Consider the following 18,842-nt stretch of genomic DNA (forward strand, 5'->3'; position numbering starts at 1 on the left):
TTCTGTTATAGCAAGAGCAGAAACGGTAGATCTTATCCATAGTCACTGGATGTACGTGATTGCAAAAGAAATAACTTAGATTAGAAGGTTCAGAATGGTTCAAATACTGAAGATTGGACTACAGATGCTTTGCGGCGTATTTGGAGTTACCATCTATATATAGTTCAAATGTTGTTTATGTTTAATGTACCTTTAATGGCGTTTTTTGCTTTTATTAGTCTTTTTCTTACTTTTAATAGTTTTTTTCTTGTTCTAGTGGACCATGTAATTAGGCTTAGCCTATATATATGTGAGGTTTTATTCCTTACTGGGTTCATATGTTATGATTTAATGAAATATTAGTATTACTATAAAAAAAAATAATCTTTATATTAGATTTTAAAATTAAATATAAAATTGATGAATTCTAGATCGAATTTACTTGAATTTATTAAAGAAATGAAATTTCATTGAAGTTTATGAAATAGATGCAAACTTTAATTACCATATATATGAAAGAACAATAAGAATAAGATAGAACTGCTTTTACGATTATTCTCCAGCTGCCTTTTCGATTATTCTCCCCCTTTGCAAGTTCTATCTTATCTACTAATGGAATTTCTTGTCTGGTATGGAATTTTTGACAATTATTGCTGGCCCATATTAACTACTGAACTTATACAGGTTTTATGGATAAATTTTTATTAAAGTATTAATTATTTCCAACTTCATTCTTAAGTCTCTATCCTAAGAAGGTTTTATGCCTCTATTGATTGTTGAAATAAATTTTTTTTATTAATTTTATTAAATCAAAATAAGGTTGAGTGACTGTTTTAAAACTATCTCGAAACTTCATTGATATTCCTGCAATTTACCCAATTATAGCCCACTGTACAAGTAAACAATCTTAATAGAACCTTTAGTTATCAAAATGAAAAAGTTTAAGAATTAAAATTTTGTAAGACCTCATTTCTCATCTATCCATTCTCAATTATCATTTTTAAAGTTTTTTCTCCTTAAACAATCAGTTTCTCTTTCCTTAATGGACAATATACAAATGATTTAAAAATAATATTAAAAAATTACCGTTGTTTAGAATATTATTCAGTGAGCTCTACAATGAAAAGTTTTTTTTTTTTTTTTTTTGGTAGAAAAGGAAAAGAAAAACGAACAACAACAAACTACCCAGGAATTAGCTTAGGGAAGCTAACCCCAATCCTATCTACAATGAAAGGTTAACTGTTATTTAAATATTCAACGTTGAGTGTCTTTTATATCAGGTTTTAAACTTTAGTGGTCATAATGCTAATAAAAGAATCTTCAGTGGCCAAGTGTAATTTAACAGAATTCCATGGGTAATTAAGAAAATTGGTCCATGGCCAGTTTCTATAAATAGCTCCATCCATTCATTCCGCATTTCTCACCAAAAACTTCATAAAATCTCTTGTTTAGTAATTTTTCAATATCAAATATGGGTGTTGTGACTGTTGAGAGAGAAGTTACCTTTTCAATCCCCAAAACAACCATCTTTAAGGTTTTTGCCCAGGATAACCATAATATTGTTCCAAAGGCCACTCCCCATATCAATTGTGAGGTCCTTCCTTGCACAGCAAAGAAAGCTACCTTTGGTGCTGCTGGTAAATTACCTAACTATTACCTTATTAGAATTAGTACTTTCCTCTCTTTTTTTGTGGTAAATTTAATTAATAAATTGAATTTATCATTTATTAAATTCAACTTGAGAGTATCTAAATCCATGTTCTACCCGATCATTTTAAATAATAACCTAACTCGGCTAAAAATTAATGTATTTTAAAAGTGGAGGATGATATATATAAGAACTCATTTAATTCTCTCATTAAACAGTTTGAGATACTTTAACACAGACTCCTCAACCTTACAACCATGTGTTTTGTGAATATAAAGCCCTGACATCATATAAACGAAGGTCTATTTAGATAACTCATATTTATGGAGACTTGTCTCAACAAATATCAATGAAGTTTTGGGTCAATTTAAAAAAAGTTACTCAATTTCATTTTATTTCAATAAAGTTATTAAACTATTTTATTTATTTTATACACATGATGCAGGTGGTGAATTGAAGCATGTTAAGACAAAAGATGAAGTAACAGACAATGATAACTTCACCCACAGCTACACCATTGTTGAAGGAGAACCATGGTCTGACTCACTTGACAAAGTACTTGTGACCATCAAGGTGGAGTCTACACCTAATGGAGGATCTGTTCTCAAGAGCTGCAGCAAGTATGTTCCCAAGCCAAACTGCAAACTGGATGAAGGCAGAATCAATGCTATTACTGAGTCTATAATGGGACTGTACAAGCATGTTGAAGCCCAGCTCCTGGCTAATCCTACTGCTTGTAACTAAATTATGTGTCTTTTGTATGGGTGTGAGAATAAAAGTTTTATGTGTGTAATAGACATGACTTGTATTTACACTCTCCATGTATCAATGGATGAAGAAATACAAGTTGTAATCTAAGTATAATAAATAAAACTTTGCTTTCAAATTAGCCTTATTTGATAATACTTACATAACTTAGAGACACAAATGACTTGATAATAATAATAGGGATAAATTTAAATTTACCTTTATCATTTTTTGACAAATGTATATTTATTCTTAGTATACCAAAATGATACAATTTTACCTAATAGAAAATTTAAACAAACTCAATCATTATAAGAAAAATAGGATTTAATGGCTGGAAAATCTATCACTAAAAATCGCATTTCACTCGTTAAAGGTTTTTAATGAGTGGAATTTTCTAACGGATGAAGCCCTTCTTCTCAATCCTCTCTAGTTGGATCTCATTATGAACTGTGTGGCTGCTTCCTCTATGAATGTCATGTGAAATGGTGAGCTCTCCAGTTTCAAGCCCTCTAGAGTCCTAGCACAAGGATATCCTTTATCTCCTTATTTTTTTGTGTTGTGTATGGAACAGTTTGGCCACATGATTGAAGACGAGGTAAGCAAGAATACTTGGAAGCCTATTCACTTTCGCACAGAGTCCCTATTTTATCTCATATCATCTTTGCTGATGATATTGTTCTTTTTATCTGAGGCAAATGTTGCTCATGCTATGATGATTATGAGTTTGTTGAACACCTTTGGTGAGATTTCAGGTCAACAGGTCAATTTGGTGAAGTTTAGGGTCCATTCTCAACAAATGTGTCAATAGTTGCCAACAGGCTATTACTGTTATTTTGGGTTTCTATAAAACGGAGTGTCAAAAGATATGTATAGTGACCATATCAATAATAGGATTTCGAGGTGGAAGACGAGATGTCTTTCCATGGCTGATAGAATCACTATTTTTCTGGAGAAACATATCATTTTTCTTTTTATTTATGTAGTGCCTCCTGCGCAGTAACAAAACCAATACTATTATCTTCCATAATAGGTTTCTTATTGTGGCGATAAGTATATGCCATATGGCTAATATGGGACGCGACCTTGCAAAAATAAAATAAAAAATTATAACAACAAACAAACAGGAACAGATGAGCTAAACAGACCCGAAATTTGTGTAGAACTGTTTCATGTTGGATTGTTAGCCAAATCAAGAATTAAGGAGAACACTAGCATAGTGCACAAAATCCCCATCAGTAATCTTATTATTATTATTATTATATATTTGCATGTAAATCATGTACACTTCTAGAATTTGAATTCCGGATCAATTGATGTAGAGATTCTGATATAATAAACAAAAGTTTTTTTTTTATCTTATATTATAAACAAAAGTTTAAATCACCTAAAAAACATACTTTAAAGGAGAAATATTATGTCACACGTATAAGGAGTCACTTTGCTTTGGAACATGAAGTAAATATGGATAATCCAACTTTGAAACATGGTTCTAATACCTTATAAATGAAAGCAAAACAAATTGAGTGGTTACCAAATCCTTAACCCTTCCATATTAATAGGAAAGTTCAATTTGGCTTGAGAACGTTTCAGTACCTGTTCCTGGTTTCCTGAATGGTATACATACGTTGCCTCACCTAGATCAACCTAGATTCTAAAAGATTACATCATAACATGACCTTTGTGATAGTGTGGCTTTTATGTTATGCAATTGTTTGAATATGATAATTAATTAAAGCGAAAACAATTAGCATGTTAACAATCAATAAACACATAATATTGAGTCATGTAGCTAAAGTCCCTAACAGAGTCGCTAGCTGTCGTACCCTCGTTCACAGCCGGGGTGCGTGGCCAGATCGCTCCGCCTTTCATTTTTTTAGGTTTCGAGTCGCTACCAATCATCTCTTAGAGACGTAATTGGACGTCCTATTTACTTGGATTGACTTACGTAAGGACGGTCTACGAAGAGATTTGCATTTGTTTTTCCGATTACATGTAAGGAAGAGACGTGATCTCACCCCGATGTATCGGTACTATTGCGATATTACGTGTTTTACTGGTTGCTTTTTCTTTTATTTTCTTTTATTAAAATGAGGGTTTGCCGGTCCTATGATTTGAATATCATGCGATTTGGATTTTTTATTTTTGTGTATTTTAATTTAAAATTGTATGTATAACTGTTTTGCTTTTTTTTTTCAATTGGATTGTGAGTGTGTTAGTAAAGTTGTGGAAAAATTATAAAAGTGTGAAATCTGAAATTTGACTTCTAATCAAGGATTGTGAACTTAAAGGTTTGAAATTAAAATCGTAAAGAAGATTGACTTAATTAATATGAACGATATCGAATTGAGAATAAACGCCTGAAAGCTTGAAATTGAGATTGAAATTGAATGATTACAAATATAGGAATTGAATTTGTAGAACTAAGAATTGAAAAAGAAAGATTGTAGAACTAAGGATAGAAAATTGAAAGAAATTGACAATTTGAATCTGATTGTTGTTGAATTTTTTTATGAGATTGTTGCTAGTGTTTTTCTACACCAAAATCTATATTTATGCTGTAAAAAATATGTAGGTAATTTTCAGCAAGAAAGTTCCACGTTTCAGCAAGTAAGTTACAAGTTTCAGCAAGCTCTCCTTCACTAATTATTTTCTGCTGTTGAATTATGTGTTTCTGCTTTAAAATAAAAGCAAGGTTGCTTCCAACTCTCTCTCCCCCATTAACATGTTTCAGCTCCACTATTTCCCCAACTATCTCTTATGCCAACTTCCGTGCAAATGTTGCTGAATTATTTGTGTATTTGATTGACAATTACACATTTCAGCCGTATTAATTGGTATATTGCCAAATCGGCCTGAAAGTTCATGTTTTACACAATTTTTAATGGAAAAAGTAATTAATAAAATAATTACAAATCCAAATCAAAATAATTGGTAAAATTATCCAATCGGCCCGAACCCCATTAACTTACAAAAATTTAGGACTTATCAATTAATTAATTATAAAATTGACCCAAATTAAAATATGGGTGAAATAATAACATATACACTATATTATTTTAATCATAATAAAATTCAATCCAATTTACATTTACAATATATATGATAAGAAAATATGAATTTTAATGATAGGTATTTTAAATGTATTATAAATGTGGCTTTCATATATTCGGAGTTTAAGACTTAAGATTTAAAAATTCGGATTTGCTTTAATTTAAAATCCCGTATATAATCCAGTTAAAATCCACTCATTGTAAGTTAAAAATTAACAGAATTATTCGGCTCATAAATAATTTTAGCAAGAAGAGCTTCCTCGCGGGGAAAACTTCGCTCATTAAAAATCTTTAAGGATAGGAATGTGACTTTTAGTGATAGTTTTTCCTATCATTAAATCCAATTTTTCTCGTAGTGTAAATTGGTTTGTTTAAATTTTTTTGTTAGGTAAAATTGTATCATTTCCACTAGGAGTAAATATATATTTTCCAAAAAATGATAAAGGTACTTTGAAAGTATCATTTGTGTCTGTAAATTGTGTAAGTATTATCAAATAAGGCTAATTTGAAAGCAAAGTTTTATTTATTATACTTAGATTACAACTTGTATTCCTTCATCCATTGATACATGGAGAATGTAAATACAAGTCATGTCTATTACACACATAAAACTTTTATTTTCACACCCATACAACAGACAGATAATTTAGTTACAAGCAGTGGGATTAGCCAGGAGCTGGGCTTCAACATGCTTGTACAGTCCCATTATAGACTCAGTAATAGCATTGATTCTGCCTTCATCCAGTTTGCAGTTTGGCTTCGGAACATACTTGCTGCAGCTCTTCAGAACAGATCCTCCATTTGGGGTAGACTCCACCTTGATGGTCACAAGTACTTTGTCAAGTGAGTCAGACCATGGTTCTCCTTCAACAATGGTGTAACTGTGGGTGAAGTTATCATTGTCTGTTACTTCATCTTTTGTCTTAACATGCTTCAATTCACCACCTGCATCAACGTGTATAAATTAGTAATTTCAGAAAATAATGAAGAGGAGTGTGTCTCTAGCTCATGGTCATGGAAAACCTCAAGATTAGGGATGGCTTTACGAGAGAACTTATATATTGCTCCACCTATTGGAATTCTAATCTGTTGTGACGACTGTTAGATATTGAATATTCATCAATTAGGAAAATATATAATTTCTTTCTGTAAATTGCATCAATAATCTTTTTCTTTTTATGAGGAAATGTTTAGGTAAAGGTAAGCCTACCCACTCACAGAGTCAAGGCAAATCACAAAACTGGGTGAGGATTTAAACTTCCTTTTATTGAAAGAGTCAATACGGCAACTTAAGAGACCTTACAATCACGTTGGTAATTGTTAGTTCAGTAATTTATCATTATTTATTATAATTATAATTATTTATTATTATAATTATAATTATTTATTATTATAATAATAATAATAATTATTATTATTATTAGAACTATTATTATTTTTATAAGTTTTTTATTTTAATTATTTCTATTTTGAAAGGATTATTCTATTAGTTCAGTTTCAGTAGAATTCAGTTCAGTTCAGTTCAGTAGTATCAATTTCAGTCTAGTTCAGTTTACTTAATTTCAGTCAAAAAGAACAGAGCCTAAGTACTTTACATGGTTATTCAAATGATTTTTGCTATCTGAATTGGTTAGAATGAGTTTATTGAAATAAATAAAATAGTTTAATAACTTTACTGAAATAAAATAAAGTTTATTAACTTTTTTCTAAAACGGATCCAAAATTTCATTGATAAAGTATGGTTATTGGGGTGAGGAGTCTGATAAAGTATATTAAAATGAGAGAATTATAAGTTCTTATATATGAACAATCCTCCGCTTTTAAAATACATTAATCTTTAGCTGAGTTAGGTCGTAATTTCTAACGATCCCATAGTACATGGATTTGGATATTCTCAAGCTGAATTTAATAAATGATTAATTCAATTTATTAATTAAATTTACCAAAAAAAAAGAAGAGGAAAGTAATTTACCTGCAGCACCAAAGGTAGCTTTCTTTGCAGTGCAAGGAAGGACCTCACAACTGATATGGGGAGTGGCTTTTGGAACAATATTATGGTTATCCTGGGCGAAAACCTTAAAGATGGTTGTTTTGGGGACTGAAAATGTAACTTCTCTCTCAACAGTCACAACACCCATATTTGATACTGAAAATTTACTAAACAAGAGATTTTATGAAGTTTTTGTTGGTGAGAATACGGAATGAAGGAATGGAGGTATTTATAGAAACTGGCCATGGACCAATTTTCTTAATTACCCATGGAAATAGGGTAAATTACACTTGGCCACTGAAATTTCTTTTATTAGCGTTATGACCACTAAAGTTTAAAACCTGGTATAAAAATCTCTCAACGTTGATCATTTAAATAACATTTAACTTTTCATTGTAGAGCTGATTGAATGATATTTTAAGCAACTGTAATTCTTGGATTATACTTTTTGGATAAATAATTTATTAGTCCTGTCATTTTTATCTAACATATTGTTTAGTACTCTTATTTTAAAAAACAAATTATAAGATTTTTATCTATTGTTAATATTAATCTTTTGATCCTTCTTTCTATTATTTTTAAATTTTTAATGGTTATATTTAGCATAAATAGGTATAAGTTCAGTGGTTATATGGGCCAGCAATAATTGTCAAAAAATTCCATAATAGACAACAAATTCCATTACAGTAGATAAGATGGAACTTGCTATGGGCAGAATAATCGAAAAAGCAGTTCTATCTTTTTCTTTTTTTTTTCTTTTTTATGAAACAGTTCTATCTTATTCTTACTTGTTCTTTCATATATATATGCACTCTGGATATTTTTGTTGGTAATTAAAGTTTGCATCTATTTCATAAACTTCACTGGAATTTCATTTCTTTTTTAATAAATTCAAGTAAATTAGACCTATAAATTTACTAAATTAGAGCATATAGACTACTTTATTGAGCTCTTAATTTAAATTTGGAAGAATTTGTTGAGAATAAAAAATTAATTAAAGAAAAAAAGGAGCAATATCACAACAACACAATTTCATATGCACTACACTCACAATTTTATTCTTTTTTTATCTCATCACAATGATGAACTAACATTTGCAATTCATATTATCACAACAACACAAAGACTCTTTTTATTGCACTTTTTTTTTCTTTGCACACACTCACAAATTACAATGAGATAACTCTAATATATAGAGTCTATCAATGGAGACAAAAACCACACAATAATTCATCACACATTTATTAGCAGCCTAATTATTAATTGTTCATGCTTTGACTAACATTTTGACGCAGCGGAATAAACAGACTTTTCGTCCTAAACGACTGTTCACGCACGAACAATGTTTAAAACCGTCAACGATCGTTGAATCGCGCACGACTAACGAAAATTGGAAAAGAAAATAAACTCTGAAATTTTATTAATCGAAAAACTGCTTACATAAGGGGGGCGTCGAGCCTTTATATAGGCTGACAAATAAAACCTAATTCGAAACCTAAAAGGAAAAGTAACAAAACACGGAAATAATTGAAAGTGCGACAAAAACACAAAACTGCCGGTTTGAGGCCCAAAACGGCATCAGATGGCTAAAAAACACGTCCGAAATCGCTAAATTCCAACAACCTCGTTTTAACTTCAAAATCTCAGCTTTGCCACCGGATCAGCTTTCTCCAAATAGTTCAAGGCTTGCTCCACTTCATCACATTTTTTTCTCCATTGTCAATGCATTCACGTGATGCATTTAAAAGTTTCTTTCTTTTTTTTTTTTATAAATTAAAAATTTAAGTTTAATATTTTATTTTAACATGCCCCCTTAAACTAAAATTTTTGTGATTCCCAGTTGAGCTCTCAAATGACTGAACACATCGTGGTTCAGCGGCTTCGTGAAAATATCTGCAATTTGATCTTGAGTTTTCACGTACTTCAGTGTCACTTCTTTTTGCTCAATGCAATCCCGAATAAAATGGTACCTCGTGTCAATGTGTTTACTCCGATCATGAAACACTGGATTTTTCACTAATGCCAGTGCAGACTTGTTATCGATAAAAATCTCCGTTGGATCATTTTGACTCATCTGAAATTCTTTTAGCAATTTTCGGAGCCAAATTGCATGACAGACACATGAGGTTGCAGCAACATATTCAGCTTCACAGGTTGACAGCGTCACAATTGCCTGCTTCTTCGAACTCCATATAAATGCAGTATCACCCAGAAAAAATACAAAACCAGTTGTACTTTTTCGGCCATCCTTGTCACCGGCCCAATCACTATCATAATATCCAACTAATTTGAAATCGTCAGTTTTCGAATAATGTAATCCCAAATTAGTTGTACCTTTCACGTAACGGAGAATTCTTTTTGCTGCGTTCCAATGTGACACCGTTGGGGCTTCCATATATCGACTTACTAAGCCAACTGCATAGAGAATATCCGGTCTCGTACATGTCAAGTATCTGAGACTTCCGACCAAGCTTCGGAATAATGTCGGGTTGACTCTGTCTCCACCTTCATCTTTTGTCAATTTGATTCCACATTCGACTAGCATACTGACGGAATTACAATTTTCCATCTTGAACTTCTTTAAGATCTCCTTTGCAAAACCACTTTGAGAAATAAAAATTTCGTCGTCATTCTACTTCACTTCAATGCCAAGATAATATGACATTAGACCAATGTCAGTCATCTCGAACTCACGAGTCATTGTATTCTTGAACTCTTCAAACATCTTAGGATTGTTCCCTGTAAAAATGAGATCATCCACATACAAACAAACAAGTAACATATCTCCATTTTTCACTTTTGCATACAGGGCATATTCATGTGGGCATTTGACAAAACTATTTTCTTGAAAATATTTGTCAATGTGACTGTTCCAGGCTCGTGGTGCTTGCTTAAGACCATAAAGTGCCTTTTTCAATTTTAGCACTTTATTTTCTTAACCTTTCACAACATACCCAGGTGGTTGCTGGATATAAATTTCCTCTTCCAGATATCCGTTGAGAAATGCGGATTTCACGTCCATTTGATGGATTCTCCACCCGTGTTGAGCAGCTACAGAAATTACAGTCTGATACTCTCCATTCTGGCAACAGGAGCAAAAACTTCATTGTAGTCAATTCCGGGTCGTTGACTGAACCCTTTCGCCACCAATCTTGCTTTATGTCGGACAATTTCACCGTTTGCATCTTTCTTTGCTTTGAACACCCATTTAACTCCAATGGGTTTTTGACCGGCCGGAAGTGATGTTAGCTCCCATGTTTTATTTTTCTCGATCGAATGAATCTCCTCTTCCATGGCTTGTCTCCATTTTTCATCCTTCATTGCTTCTTCTAGATCTGTTGGTTCATCATTAGCAAAATGACAATAAAGAGTTAATTCGTCATCGAGATTTCTTGTTACATCATAGAGATCTTTAATAGGTATGAATTTTTTTGGCTTTCCGGGTGGATGTTCATCTGAACTGTCTCCATCACTCGAGGACGAACTCAAACTGGATGAGCTTGCTGATGTCGAACTGGTTGCTGGTGTTGTGGCTGCGACTGTGGCTGGTTCTTCCTGATCATTGTCTTCATCCATGAAATGATAAAAACTGTAGCTGTTTTCTTTTTCACCGGTCTAGTCCCAAACTGCTTCTTCATCAATGGTGACATCTCTACTGATTATAATTTTCTGAGTCTGCGGATCGAACATTTTGTACCCTTTGGAATGTTCTGAATAGCCCACAAACAAATATTTCTTGCTTTTATCGTCTAACTTCTTGCGTTCTTCATCCGGTACATGGACATAAGCAACACTGCCAAAAACACGCAAATGAGAAATACTGGGTTTCATTCCGCTCCATGCTTCTTGTGGAGTTTGATCCCAAACACTGACAGTTGGTGATCTGTTCAACAGGTAGACAGCACAGTCTACTGCTTCGGCCCATAACTCCTTCGGTAAATTTTTTCTTTTTAACATGCTCCTCACCATGTTGAGCACTGTTCTGTTCTTTCTTTCGACTATGCCATTTTGCTGAGGTGGTCTGGGGACTGAAAGGAAATGACGGATTCCATGATCTTCACAAAATTGCTTGAAAGAGATGGACATGTATTCACCGCCTCTGTCTGATCTGAGTGCCTTAATAAAATGACCACTTTCTTTCTCCACTTGGACTTTGAATTTTTTAAATGTCTCAAAAACTTCTGTTTTTTCCTTCAAAAAATACACCCAAGTTTTTCTACCATAATCATCAATGAAAAATAGAAAATATTTATTTTTACCAAGAGACTGTGGAGTGATCGGTCCACACACGTCTGTATGAACTAGCTCAAGTGGCGCCTTTGCTCTTGACATGGACTCCTTTGGAAAACTGGTTCTGAATTATTTTCCAACAAGACATCCTTGACACAGTTGATGAGGTTGGTCAATGTGAGGCAATCCGTTTACCATCTGCTTCTGTCCCAACAACTTCAGTCCTCCAAAATTGAGATGCACGTACTGTAAATGCCAAAGCTAGGGGGGACTTTACACACAAGATTTTAAACATTTGGCCACGTCCGTCTGAATGTTAATTGTGAACATTCTGTTTTTCACCATGGGTACTCGTGCAATCAACTCCTTTTTCTCATTCAACAGGAGTAGTTTCCGATCCACCATGTGAACTTCATAATTTTTCTCCAGTAATTGTCCTAAACTCAAAATATTGTTTTTCATGTTAGGAACATAATAAACATTATCAATAAACTGGTGAGCGCCATTTTTGAGCCGAATAAAAATTGTTCCTTTGCCTGTAATAGGAACCTTAGAGGAATCTCCAAATACAACATTACCGCGAACGGATTCATAGAGCTCCACGAACATCTTCTTGTCACCACACATATGGTTACTTGCCGCATTGTCAAGATACCATATATTATTTTCGCGATTTTCTTCACCTTCGTAGGTAAGTAACACTGTGCCAGTTACTTCCTCATCTTGAATATTATTGGCAGTCTCCTCTACCTCCTTAGGCGGACTCCAACATTCCACCGCGTAGTGACCATACTTAGAGCAATTGTAACATTGAATGTTGGACTTGTCGCGTCCTTCATTCGGCCTCCAGTTTCCTCTTCTTTGGCCGCGTCCTCGGCCTCTTCCTTTGCCTCTGGTGAATTGAGTGCTTCTGTCATTGTTGTTATTGCCGTTTTCATTTCTGCCTTGACTTCTGCCACGTCCTCGTCCTCTACCATTTCCTCCTCGACCTCTTCCGCGTCCTCTGCCGGACTGACTACTTTCGCCATTTTTAAACACAGCCTTTGTTGCTAAGACTTGTTCTGCGGAATCTTCTCTTCGTTTCTCAAACCGCTCCTCTCGTGCTTGTAGTGACCCTACAACTTCATCAACTGACATTTCACTGATGTCTCTAGACTCCTCCATAGCCACCACTACATAATCAAATTTTGGTAGTAGTGATCGCAGAATTTTTTCAACAATTTTGGACTCTTCAATTTTTTCTCCATACTGCCGCATCTGATTTACGACAGATTTTACTCGGGATGAGTAATCACTAATGGCCTCCGTCTCTTTCATCCTCATCATCTCAAACTCTCCTCTCAGCATCTGCAAACGAACTTTTTTAACTTTCTCCTCTTGAAGAGAAACTCGTAGGATTTCCCACGCTTGTTTGGCGGTAGTAGCTTCAGCTACTTTCTCGAACATTAATTCATCCAAACCTTGATGGATGAGAGTAAGCGCCTTTTGATCGCTTTTGCAATTTTTCTGCAGAGTATCTTTTTCTGCCTGTGTCAACGCTGCCTCGTTGGCTGGGACTACGTAGCCTTTTTCAACAATGTCCCAGACATCTTGACATCCGAGTAACGCCTTCATTCGAATACACCAACTTGAATAATTGGTTTTGGTGAGCTGAGGGTATTGATAAGGAAGTTTGAGACCGTCTGACATTTTTTATAGGGTCTGTTTGGCGGAAGACTGACTCTCGTAATATGGCTCTGATACCACTTTGTTGAGAATAAAAAATTAATTAAAGAAAAAAAGGACCAATATCACAACAACACAATTTCATATACACTACACTCACAATTTTATTCTTTTTTTATCTCATCACAATGATGAACTAACATTTGCAATTCATATTATCACAACAACACAAAGACTCTTTTTATTGCACTTTTTTTTTTCTTTGCACACACTCACAAATTACAATGAGATAACTCTAATATATAGAGTCTATCAATGGAGACAAAAACCACACAATAATTCATCACACATTTATTAGCAGCCTAATTATTAATTGTTCATGCTTTGACTAACATTTTTTTCTCCATTGTCAATGCATTCACGTGATGCATTTAAAAGTTTCTTTCTTTCTTTTTTTTTATAAATTAAAAATTTAAGATTAATATTTTATTTTAACAGAATCTTGGTTAAAGACAAACTCCAAGAATCTCCATTTGATTCTTTATTACTGATCCTCTCTCTACTCATAATCTCCTACTTATTTTAGTTTTTATTCATAATTTATTATTGAAGATCCTCTCATCTCACTATTGATAAATATAACAATACATAATTCTTTTAATGATAAAAAGATAAATAAGGAGCGAGTATGAGGAGTGTTGTTGGAAATGACATGTATTTTAATACTCTTTTTTTTAACGATATATGTTAATCTCTTAAATGGCTAAAAGTCAATTATTTATATTATTTTTAGATGGTAGACTAAGAGTCTCTTAGAGATGCTCTTAATAGGGCAACATTATAATGTACATCGAATGAAAATGATATTCTAAGTAAATTTAATTCTTCAACTTTTTGGTTTTAAAATCATTAAAGTATTATTTGGTTCCGAGAGTGGATTTGAAAAATTGAAAACGTGGTTTCATTATAAATTTAGTTCCAAACAATTTAATTCCTTAATTTTTCTATTTTGAGATCGTATATTTCGAAACCACCTACTCTCGTACAAGATTATAATGTTTGTAAAGCATAAAGTTAAGTAACTTATTAGTCACTTTTGAAATGAGGAGTTATAAATATGAAGTGCTATGGGTGATTGATAACTTGTGAAAATCCTTGATCGGAGCACTTCCCTATGAGGCGCCGTTGGGATCGACCGGGGACACTCCGATGCCAAAGTCAGTAATATTTTTGAGAATAAACTGTAAGCACAAAAGTAGAGAATCAGTAAGTGTACCTCAATAGCTTGGGATGCAAGCTATTTATACTCATGTAATTGTAACTCTTTGTAACTAGAAAGTCTCCATTAATGCCTCATTAATGGCGGTTACTTATCTTATTCAAGTATGACCGTTAGCTCATTAATGGGTTATTAGTTGCCTTTATTGGGAATCGGTTTTGCCGTTCCTTGGGCGTATCGAGGTTTGACGGCGGATCTCCCAAGGCGTTTGACCATCTGTGGCGTGTTGAGGAATCTGTAGATCCGCCACCTCTAAGTCTTGCCTCATACGCCATTGCTTTGGCGATCCTCCTTATCCGTGGTCGTTTGGTTAATTATCCTTTTTCCCCATGTATGATATTTGGATGTTATGCAGATGTAGATGAACAGTAATGTCATTACTCATCTTTAATTGCTATCAATTCTCCATTAATCCCAGCATTTATCCTTGAAACCCTCAGAGTTAGAGTATTCGAACAGTCAAGTCTTTATTCCCCTTTAATGGCTATTAATTGCCATTTAATTATATTTATTCCCATTCATGGATGTAATAAAGGATCATTTTGGTATTCTTAGATCCATCAAGGCGTATGTACACTCTTCTTGAGAACAATGGCGGGTCTCCATTACTCACTCTCATCGGACGTATCTTATTATGCCGTGTATCGCCATGGTCCACGTGGTGTGGCATAATGCTAGAGACTCCTTCCTTTTCCTCTTTATTTGCATATTCACCCCTGCATTAATCCTGCATTAATTATCATTAATTCCACATTAATCATGCATAAATATCTCTTTTTAGAAGGAATAATGGTTTGCCATTATTTCTATTAATTTTCCTTTATTCCTTATTCAAGAATAATTTGGGTTGTTATCAGAAGCCCCCCGTAAAGGTATAAAAAGCTCTTTAGGGCTGTCTAAATGGTGTTTTATTTTTCTATCTTGGAGGAAAGTGGACCCGCCCTAGATGGGGGATCACTTTGTCCTATCTTTGAGGAAAATGGACCCGCCCTAGATGGGATCATATATGGATATGACGCACTTTTAGGGGTTTTTTCTTCTTCGTGGATAGGTGGTCAGCTGTATCCATTATTAGCCTCTACTCATTTTCCAAAGTGTTTTTACTTTGCATTTGTGAAGGTGAGACTTCGTTATTTCTATGATGAAGACGAGGATTCATTACTTTGATGAAGACGAGGCTTCATTGTTTGGATGAAGACGAGGCTTCATTATTTGGATGAAGACGAGGCTTCATTATTTGGATGAAGACGAGGCTTCATTGTTTGGATGAAGACGAGGCTTCATTATTTGGATGCAGACGAGGCTTTATTATTTGGATGAAGACGAGGCTTCATTACTTGGATGAACCTTTTTCTTTCCAGAACTATTTTTACTAATGCATTATATCTTTTAGCAAGTAACTTTTTAGAACCTGGTTTACTTAGGATTTCTCCGATTGTTCAGTGTAGGTGGCCAGCCGTACCCCAATGTATGAACCTTTTGGAGGCTCTGAGCTTTATTTCCCTAAGGAAATTAAGCTGCCCTTGGTGGCGATCGACTTTTTCCTATCTTTGAGGTAAATCGATCCGCCAGCGGGTCTTTTTATTCTCTTATGAGGAGAGAGTTAAGGGTGTAATTATCTCATGTTTGAGATAATTTTAACCCACCCTTGGGGGCGACCAATCCTTTTTCCTATCTTTGAGGTAAATTGATCCGCCAGTGGTACTTTTCATTCGCCAGCCACTGGGTTTATATCACCTCTTTGATTGCATCCGCCTTCTTTAGGTTTGCTATTTCTTCTTCTATAGCTCTCTGCCTTTCAGGCCCATGGTTCCATCGTTTCTGAGCCACTAAAATCGCATCCTCCATGATGTTTAACTTATGAGTAATCACATCTGGGCTTACTCTTGTGAGGATCTCATTCTTCCATGCAAACACGCTTTCAGACTCAATGAGAACTTTCGTAACATCCTCCTTGGTCTCAGGTTGTAATCCTTTGGCGATCTACACCCGCTTTCCATCAGTAATAAGGAACATTTCCATTTCGCCCAAAGCTATAGTGACAAGTTCATCATCCTCACCTTCGCCATTTTTGGATTGTGGGCGGATCGATAGTGACATCGAGTAGGTCTCTTGAGCCACCTTTTGGTTCCCGCTAATCATTACTCCTCATTTGCTGGTGGGAATGTACATTGCCAGACGACGGATGGAAATTAGGGCTGCAACCTCTGAGATGAACGGCCGCCTAAGAATGATGTTATAAGCTAATTGTCCATCCATAATAGAGAACTTCAGATCACCAATATACGCTTGATCATCATCCGTCAGCTTGCATTCCAAAGTTACCTGGCCCTTGGTCTGGATAGTGTGACTTGTCACTCCTATGATGTCAACAATGGTTGTTTCTATTTGGATCGGATCAACCTTTAGTTTGGCGAATGCACCTCTAGTGATGACATTGCAAGAACTGTCCGTGTCTACCATTACTCGCTTCATTTCATCTCCCATCCTTCAATCGTCATTGTTACTACCAACGCATCTATATGTGGAGAGATTATTGGACCTGTTTCTGCAAAAGGGGCAATTGAGGGATGTTTTATCCAGAGCGGATATTTTTTCTATTTTCATGGGTGGCTGATACACTGGTCCATCTGCTATGACATTAATGACTCGTTTGAATTTCTTTATGGGATCTGTCTTCTGCTTTTCGTCTTGTTATTTGTTATTCTGGATAAATCTATCTAGTTTTCCAGCTCCCAGGTAGCTTCAAAATGTGGTGGCCATTTCTTCTATGGAAACTGTAATACGTCTTGGCGTTCCTTCCAACGGTTACATGCTCCCCTCCTTTAGGTTCGGGATATGTAATATCCCACTTATATTGCACTCTTCTCCTTTATATTGTGGCAAGTTGGAAGCTTTAAACCTTCTGTCCGCCTCGTACCACATGATTCGTGCTGTGAATGGTGAATTCCTGTTAACTGGATGGGCGTACCTTTCTGCATTGTTCTCTCATCTATCTAGAGCGGTATGCACTCACCTTTCAATCTCATCAGCCATGTGTTCAATGTTGAATCGTGGTGGCAAAGTCGGCTCTTGATTTTGATCTCGATCATGTTGAGGTTATGCTTGGAACTATGGTTTGACGCGGATGGATGTTGTCACAACCGCCGGAGCCATTTTATCTAGCTTCGAATATCTTATCTCCGCATCCTTCAACATTTTGCTAACATAATAGATGGGGAACTGTTGACCTTCTTCTTCTTGAATAACCACGGTGCACATAGCATTAGCCATGATAGATAGATACAAATGCAGGTCTCCCCTTCAGATTGGTCTTCTCATCAAGGGTGGTTCTGCCATAAATTGTTTTATACCTTGATATGCTTGTTGACAATCTTTCTAGTACGATGATCCGCCCGTTCAACCTCTGGATCTTTCTCACCCTTTATGGGGCTTTCATTTAGGCGCTCTTTTCACCTTTCTCCTTGTATGGCTTTTATTTAGGCGCTCTTTTCGCCATTTGCCTCGTATGGCTTTTACTTTATCTGGATTTGCTCTAACTCCTTTTTGGCTAATGGCGTAGTCAAGGAATTTTTCTGAAGTGACTTTGAATGTACACCTCTCTGGGTTGAACTTTACTTTTCATGCCAGTGTTTGGCGCTGGTTGCAGTATTAGCGATTTCCTTGTACTTGTGGGTTAGTACTGAAAGAACTCCAGAAGTGGGGCATATCCTGTCCATTATTAAAAGATTGTGGTAAGGCATAAAAGCTATATTCACTTACCTTAGGGATCAATGGCTTGATCTATGGAACAGACTTCATTGTGAAAGACTGTTTGGCCTTGTTGGCAAATATCATGTACGATGAAATGTCTCTTTATGGAATTTTTAGTTCATCACGGAATCAGCTTAGTAATTCCTTTACGTTGGTCCCTGACTCTAAAATGAACTTAGTCAAAGGATAAAACCAAGTAAATATTATATGTCAAACAAATTCATAATAGAATTTTATTCATGCTTTTGTTAATAATACCACATATAACGGTCATAACCATAAATATTACTACTGCACATAAATATCATAATGAATTCTTAATAAATAACCATAATGAAAATGGTTTAAGAACAATGTCCTTTTGTATTTCAATGCATATTAATATCCAAGATAGCATATTTATCATAAAAGTTATGACATTCTGTATTGGGTAAGATATCTTACATAGTTGCTATTTACTTGCAATCAATATTGTGCATCCATGCATTAACGACATTC

At 34.7% G+C, this 18,842-nt stretch overlaps 2 protein-coding genes across 2 annotated transcripts; one reads left to right on the plus strand and one right to left on the minus strand.

The window, feature by feature from the left end:
* The first annotated feature begins 1,385 nt into the window (after positions 1 to 1,385).
* LOC136220015 (major allergen Pru ar 1-like) lies at positions 1,386 to 2,516 on the plus strand. Its single transcript, XM_066007667.1, has 2 exons — positions 1,386 to 1,616; positions 2,073 to 2,516. The coding sequence occupies exons 1-2, from the start codon at positions 1,451 to 1,453 to the stop codon at positions 2,369 to 2,371; spliced, it is 465 nt and encodes a 154-aa protein (XP_065863739.1). The 5' UTR covers positions 1,386 to 1,450; the 3' UTR covers positions 2,372 to 2,516.
* A 3,412-nt stretch (positions 2,517 to 5,928) lies between these two features.
* On the minus strand, positions 5,929 to 7,628 carry LOC136220016 (major allergen Pru ar 1-like). The gene is made up of 2 exons (XM_066007669.1): positions 7,400 to 7,628; positions 5,929 to 6,372 (listed from the first exon to the last, which is right to left on the minus strand). The coding sequence occupies exons 1-2, from the start codon at positions 7,563 to 7,565 to the stop codon at positions 6,074 to 6,076; spliced, it is 465 nt and encodes a 154-aa protein (XP_065863741.1). The 5' UTR covers positions 7,566 to 7,628; the 3' UTR covers positions 5,929 to 6,073.
* Between the last annotated feature and the right edge of the window lie 11,214 nt (positions 7,629 to 18,842).

Source organism: Euphorbia lathyris, chromosome 2 (genome assembly GCF_963576675.1).
Source record: "Euphorbia lathyris chromosome 2, ddEupLath1.1, whole genome shotgun sequence".
Classification (NCBI taxonomy): Eukaryota; Viridiplantae; Streptophyta; class Magnoliopsida; order Malpighiales; family Euphorbiaceae; genus Euphorbia; species Euphorbia lathyris.

What these genes read in the sequence shown, in the direction of transcription:
- LOC136220016 (XM_066007669.1), bottom strand. Translation starts at nt 7,565, where the DNA reads ATGGGTGTTGTGACTGTTGAGAGAGAAGTTACATTTTCAGTCCCCAAA. An exon ending in AGCTACCTTTGGTGCTGCAG is followed by an intron (nt 6,373 to 7,399) that starts GTAAATTACTTT and finishes ACGTTGATGCAG; the next exon opens with GTGGTGAATTGAAGCATGTT.
- LOC136220015 (XM_066007667.1), top strand. Translation starts at nt 1,451, where the DNA reads ATGGGTGTTGTGACTGTTGAGAGAGAAGTTACCTTTTCAATCCCCAAA. An exon ending in AGCTACCTTTGGTGCTGCTG is followed by an intron (nt 1,617 to 2,072) that starts GTAAATTACCTA and finishes CACATGATGCAG; the next exon opens with GTGGTGAATTGAAGCATGTT.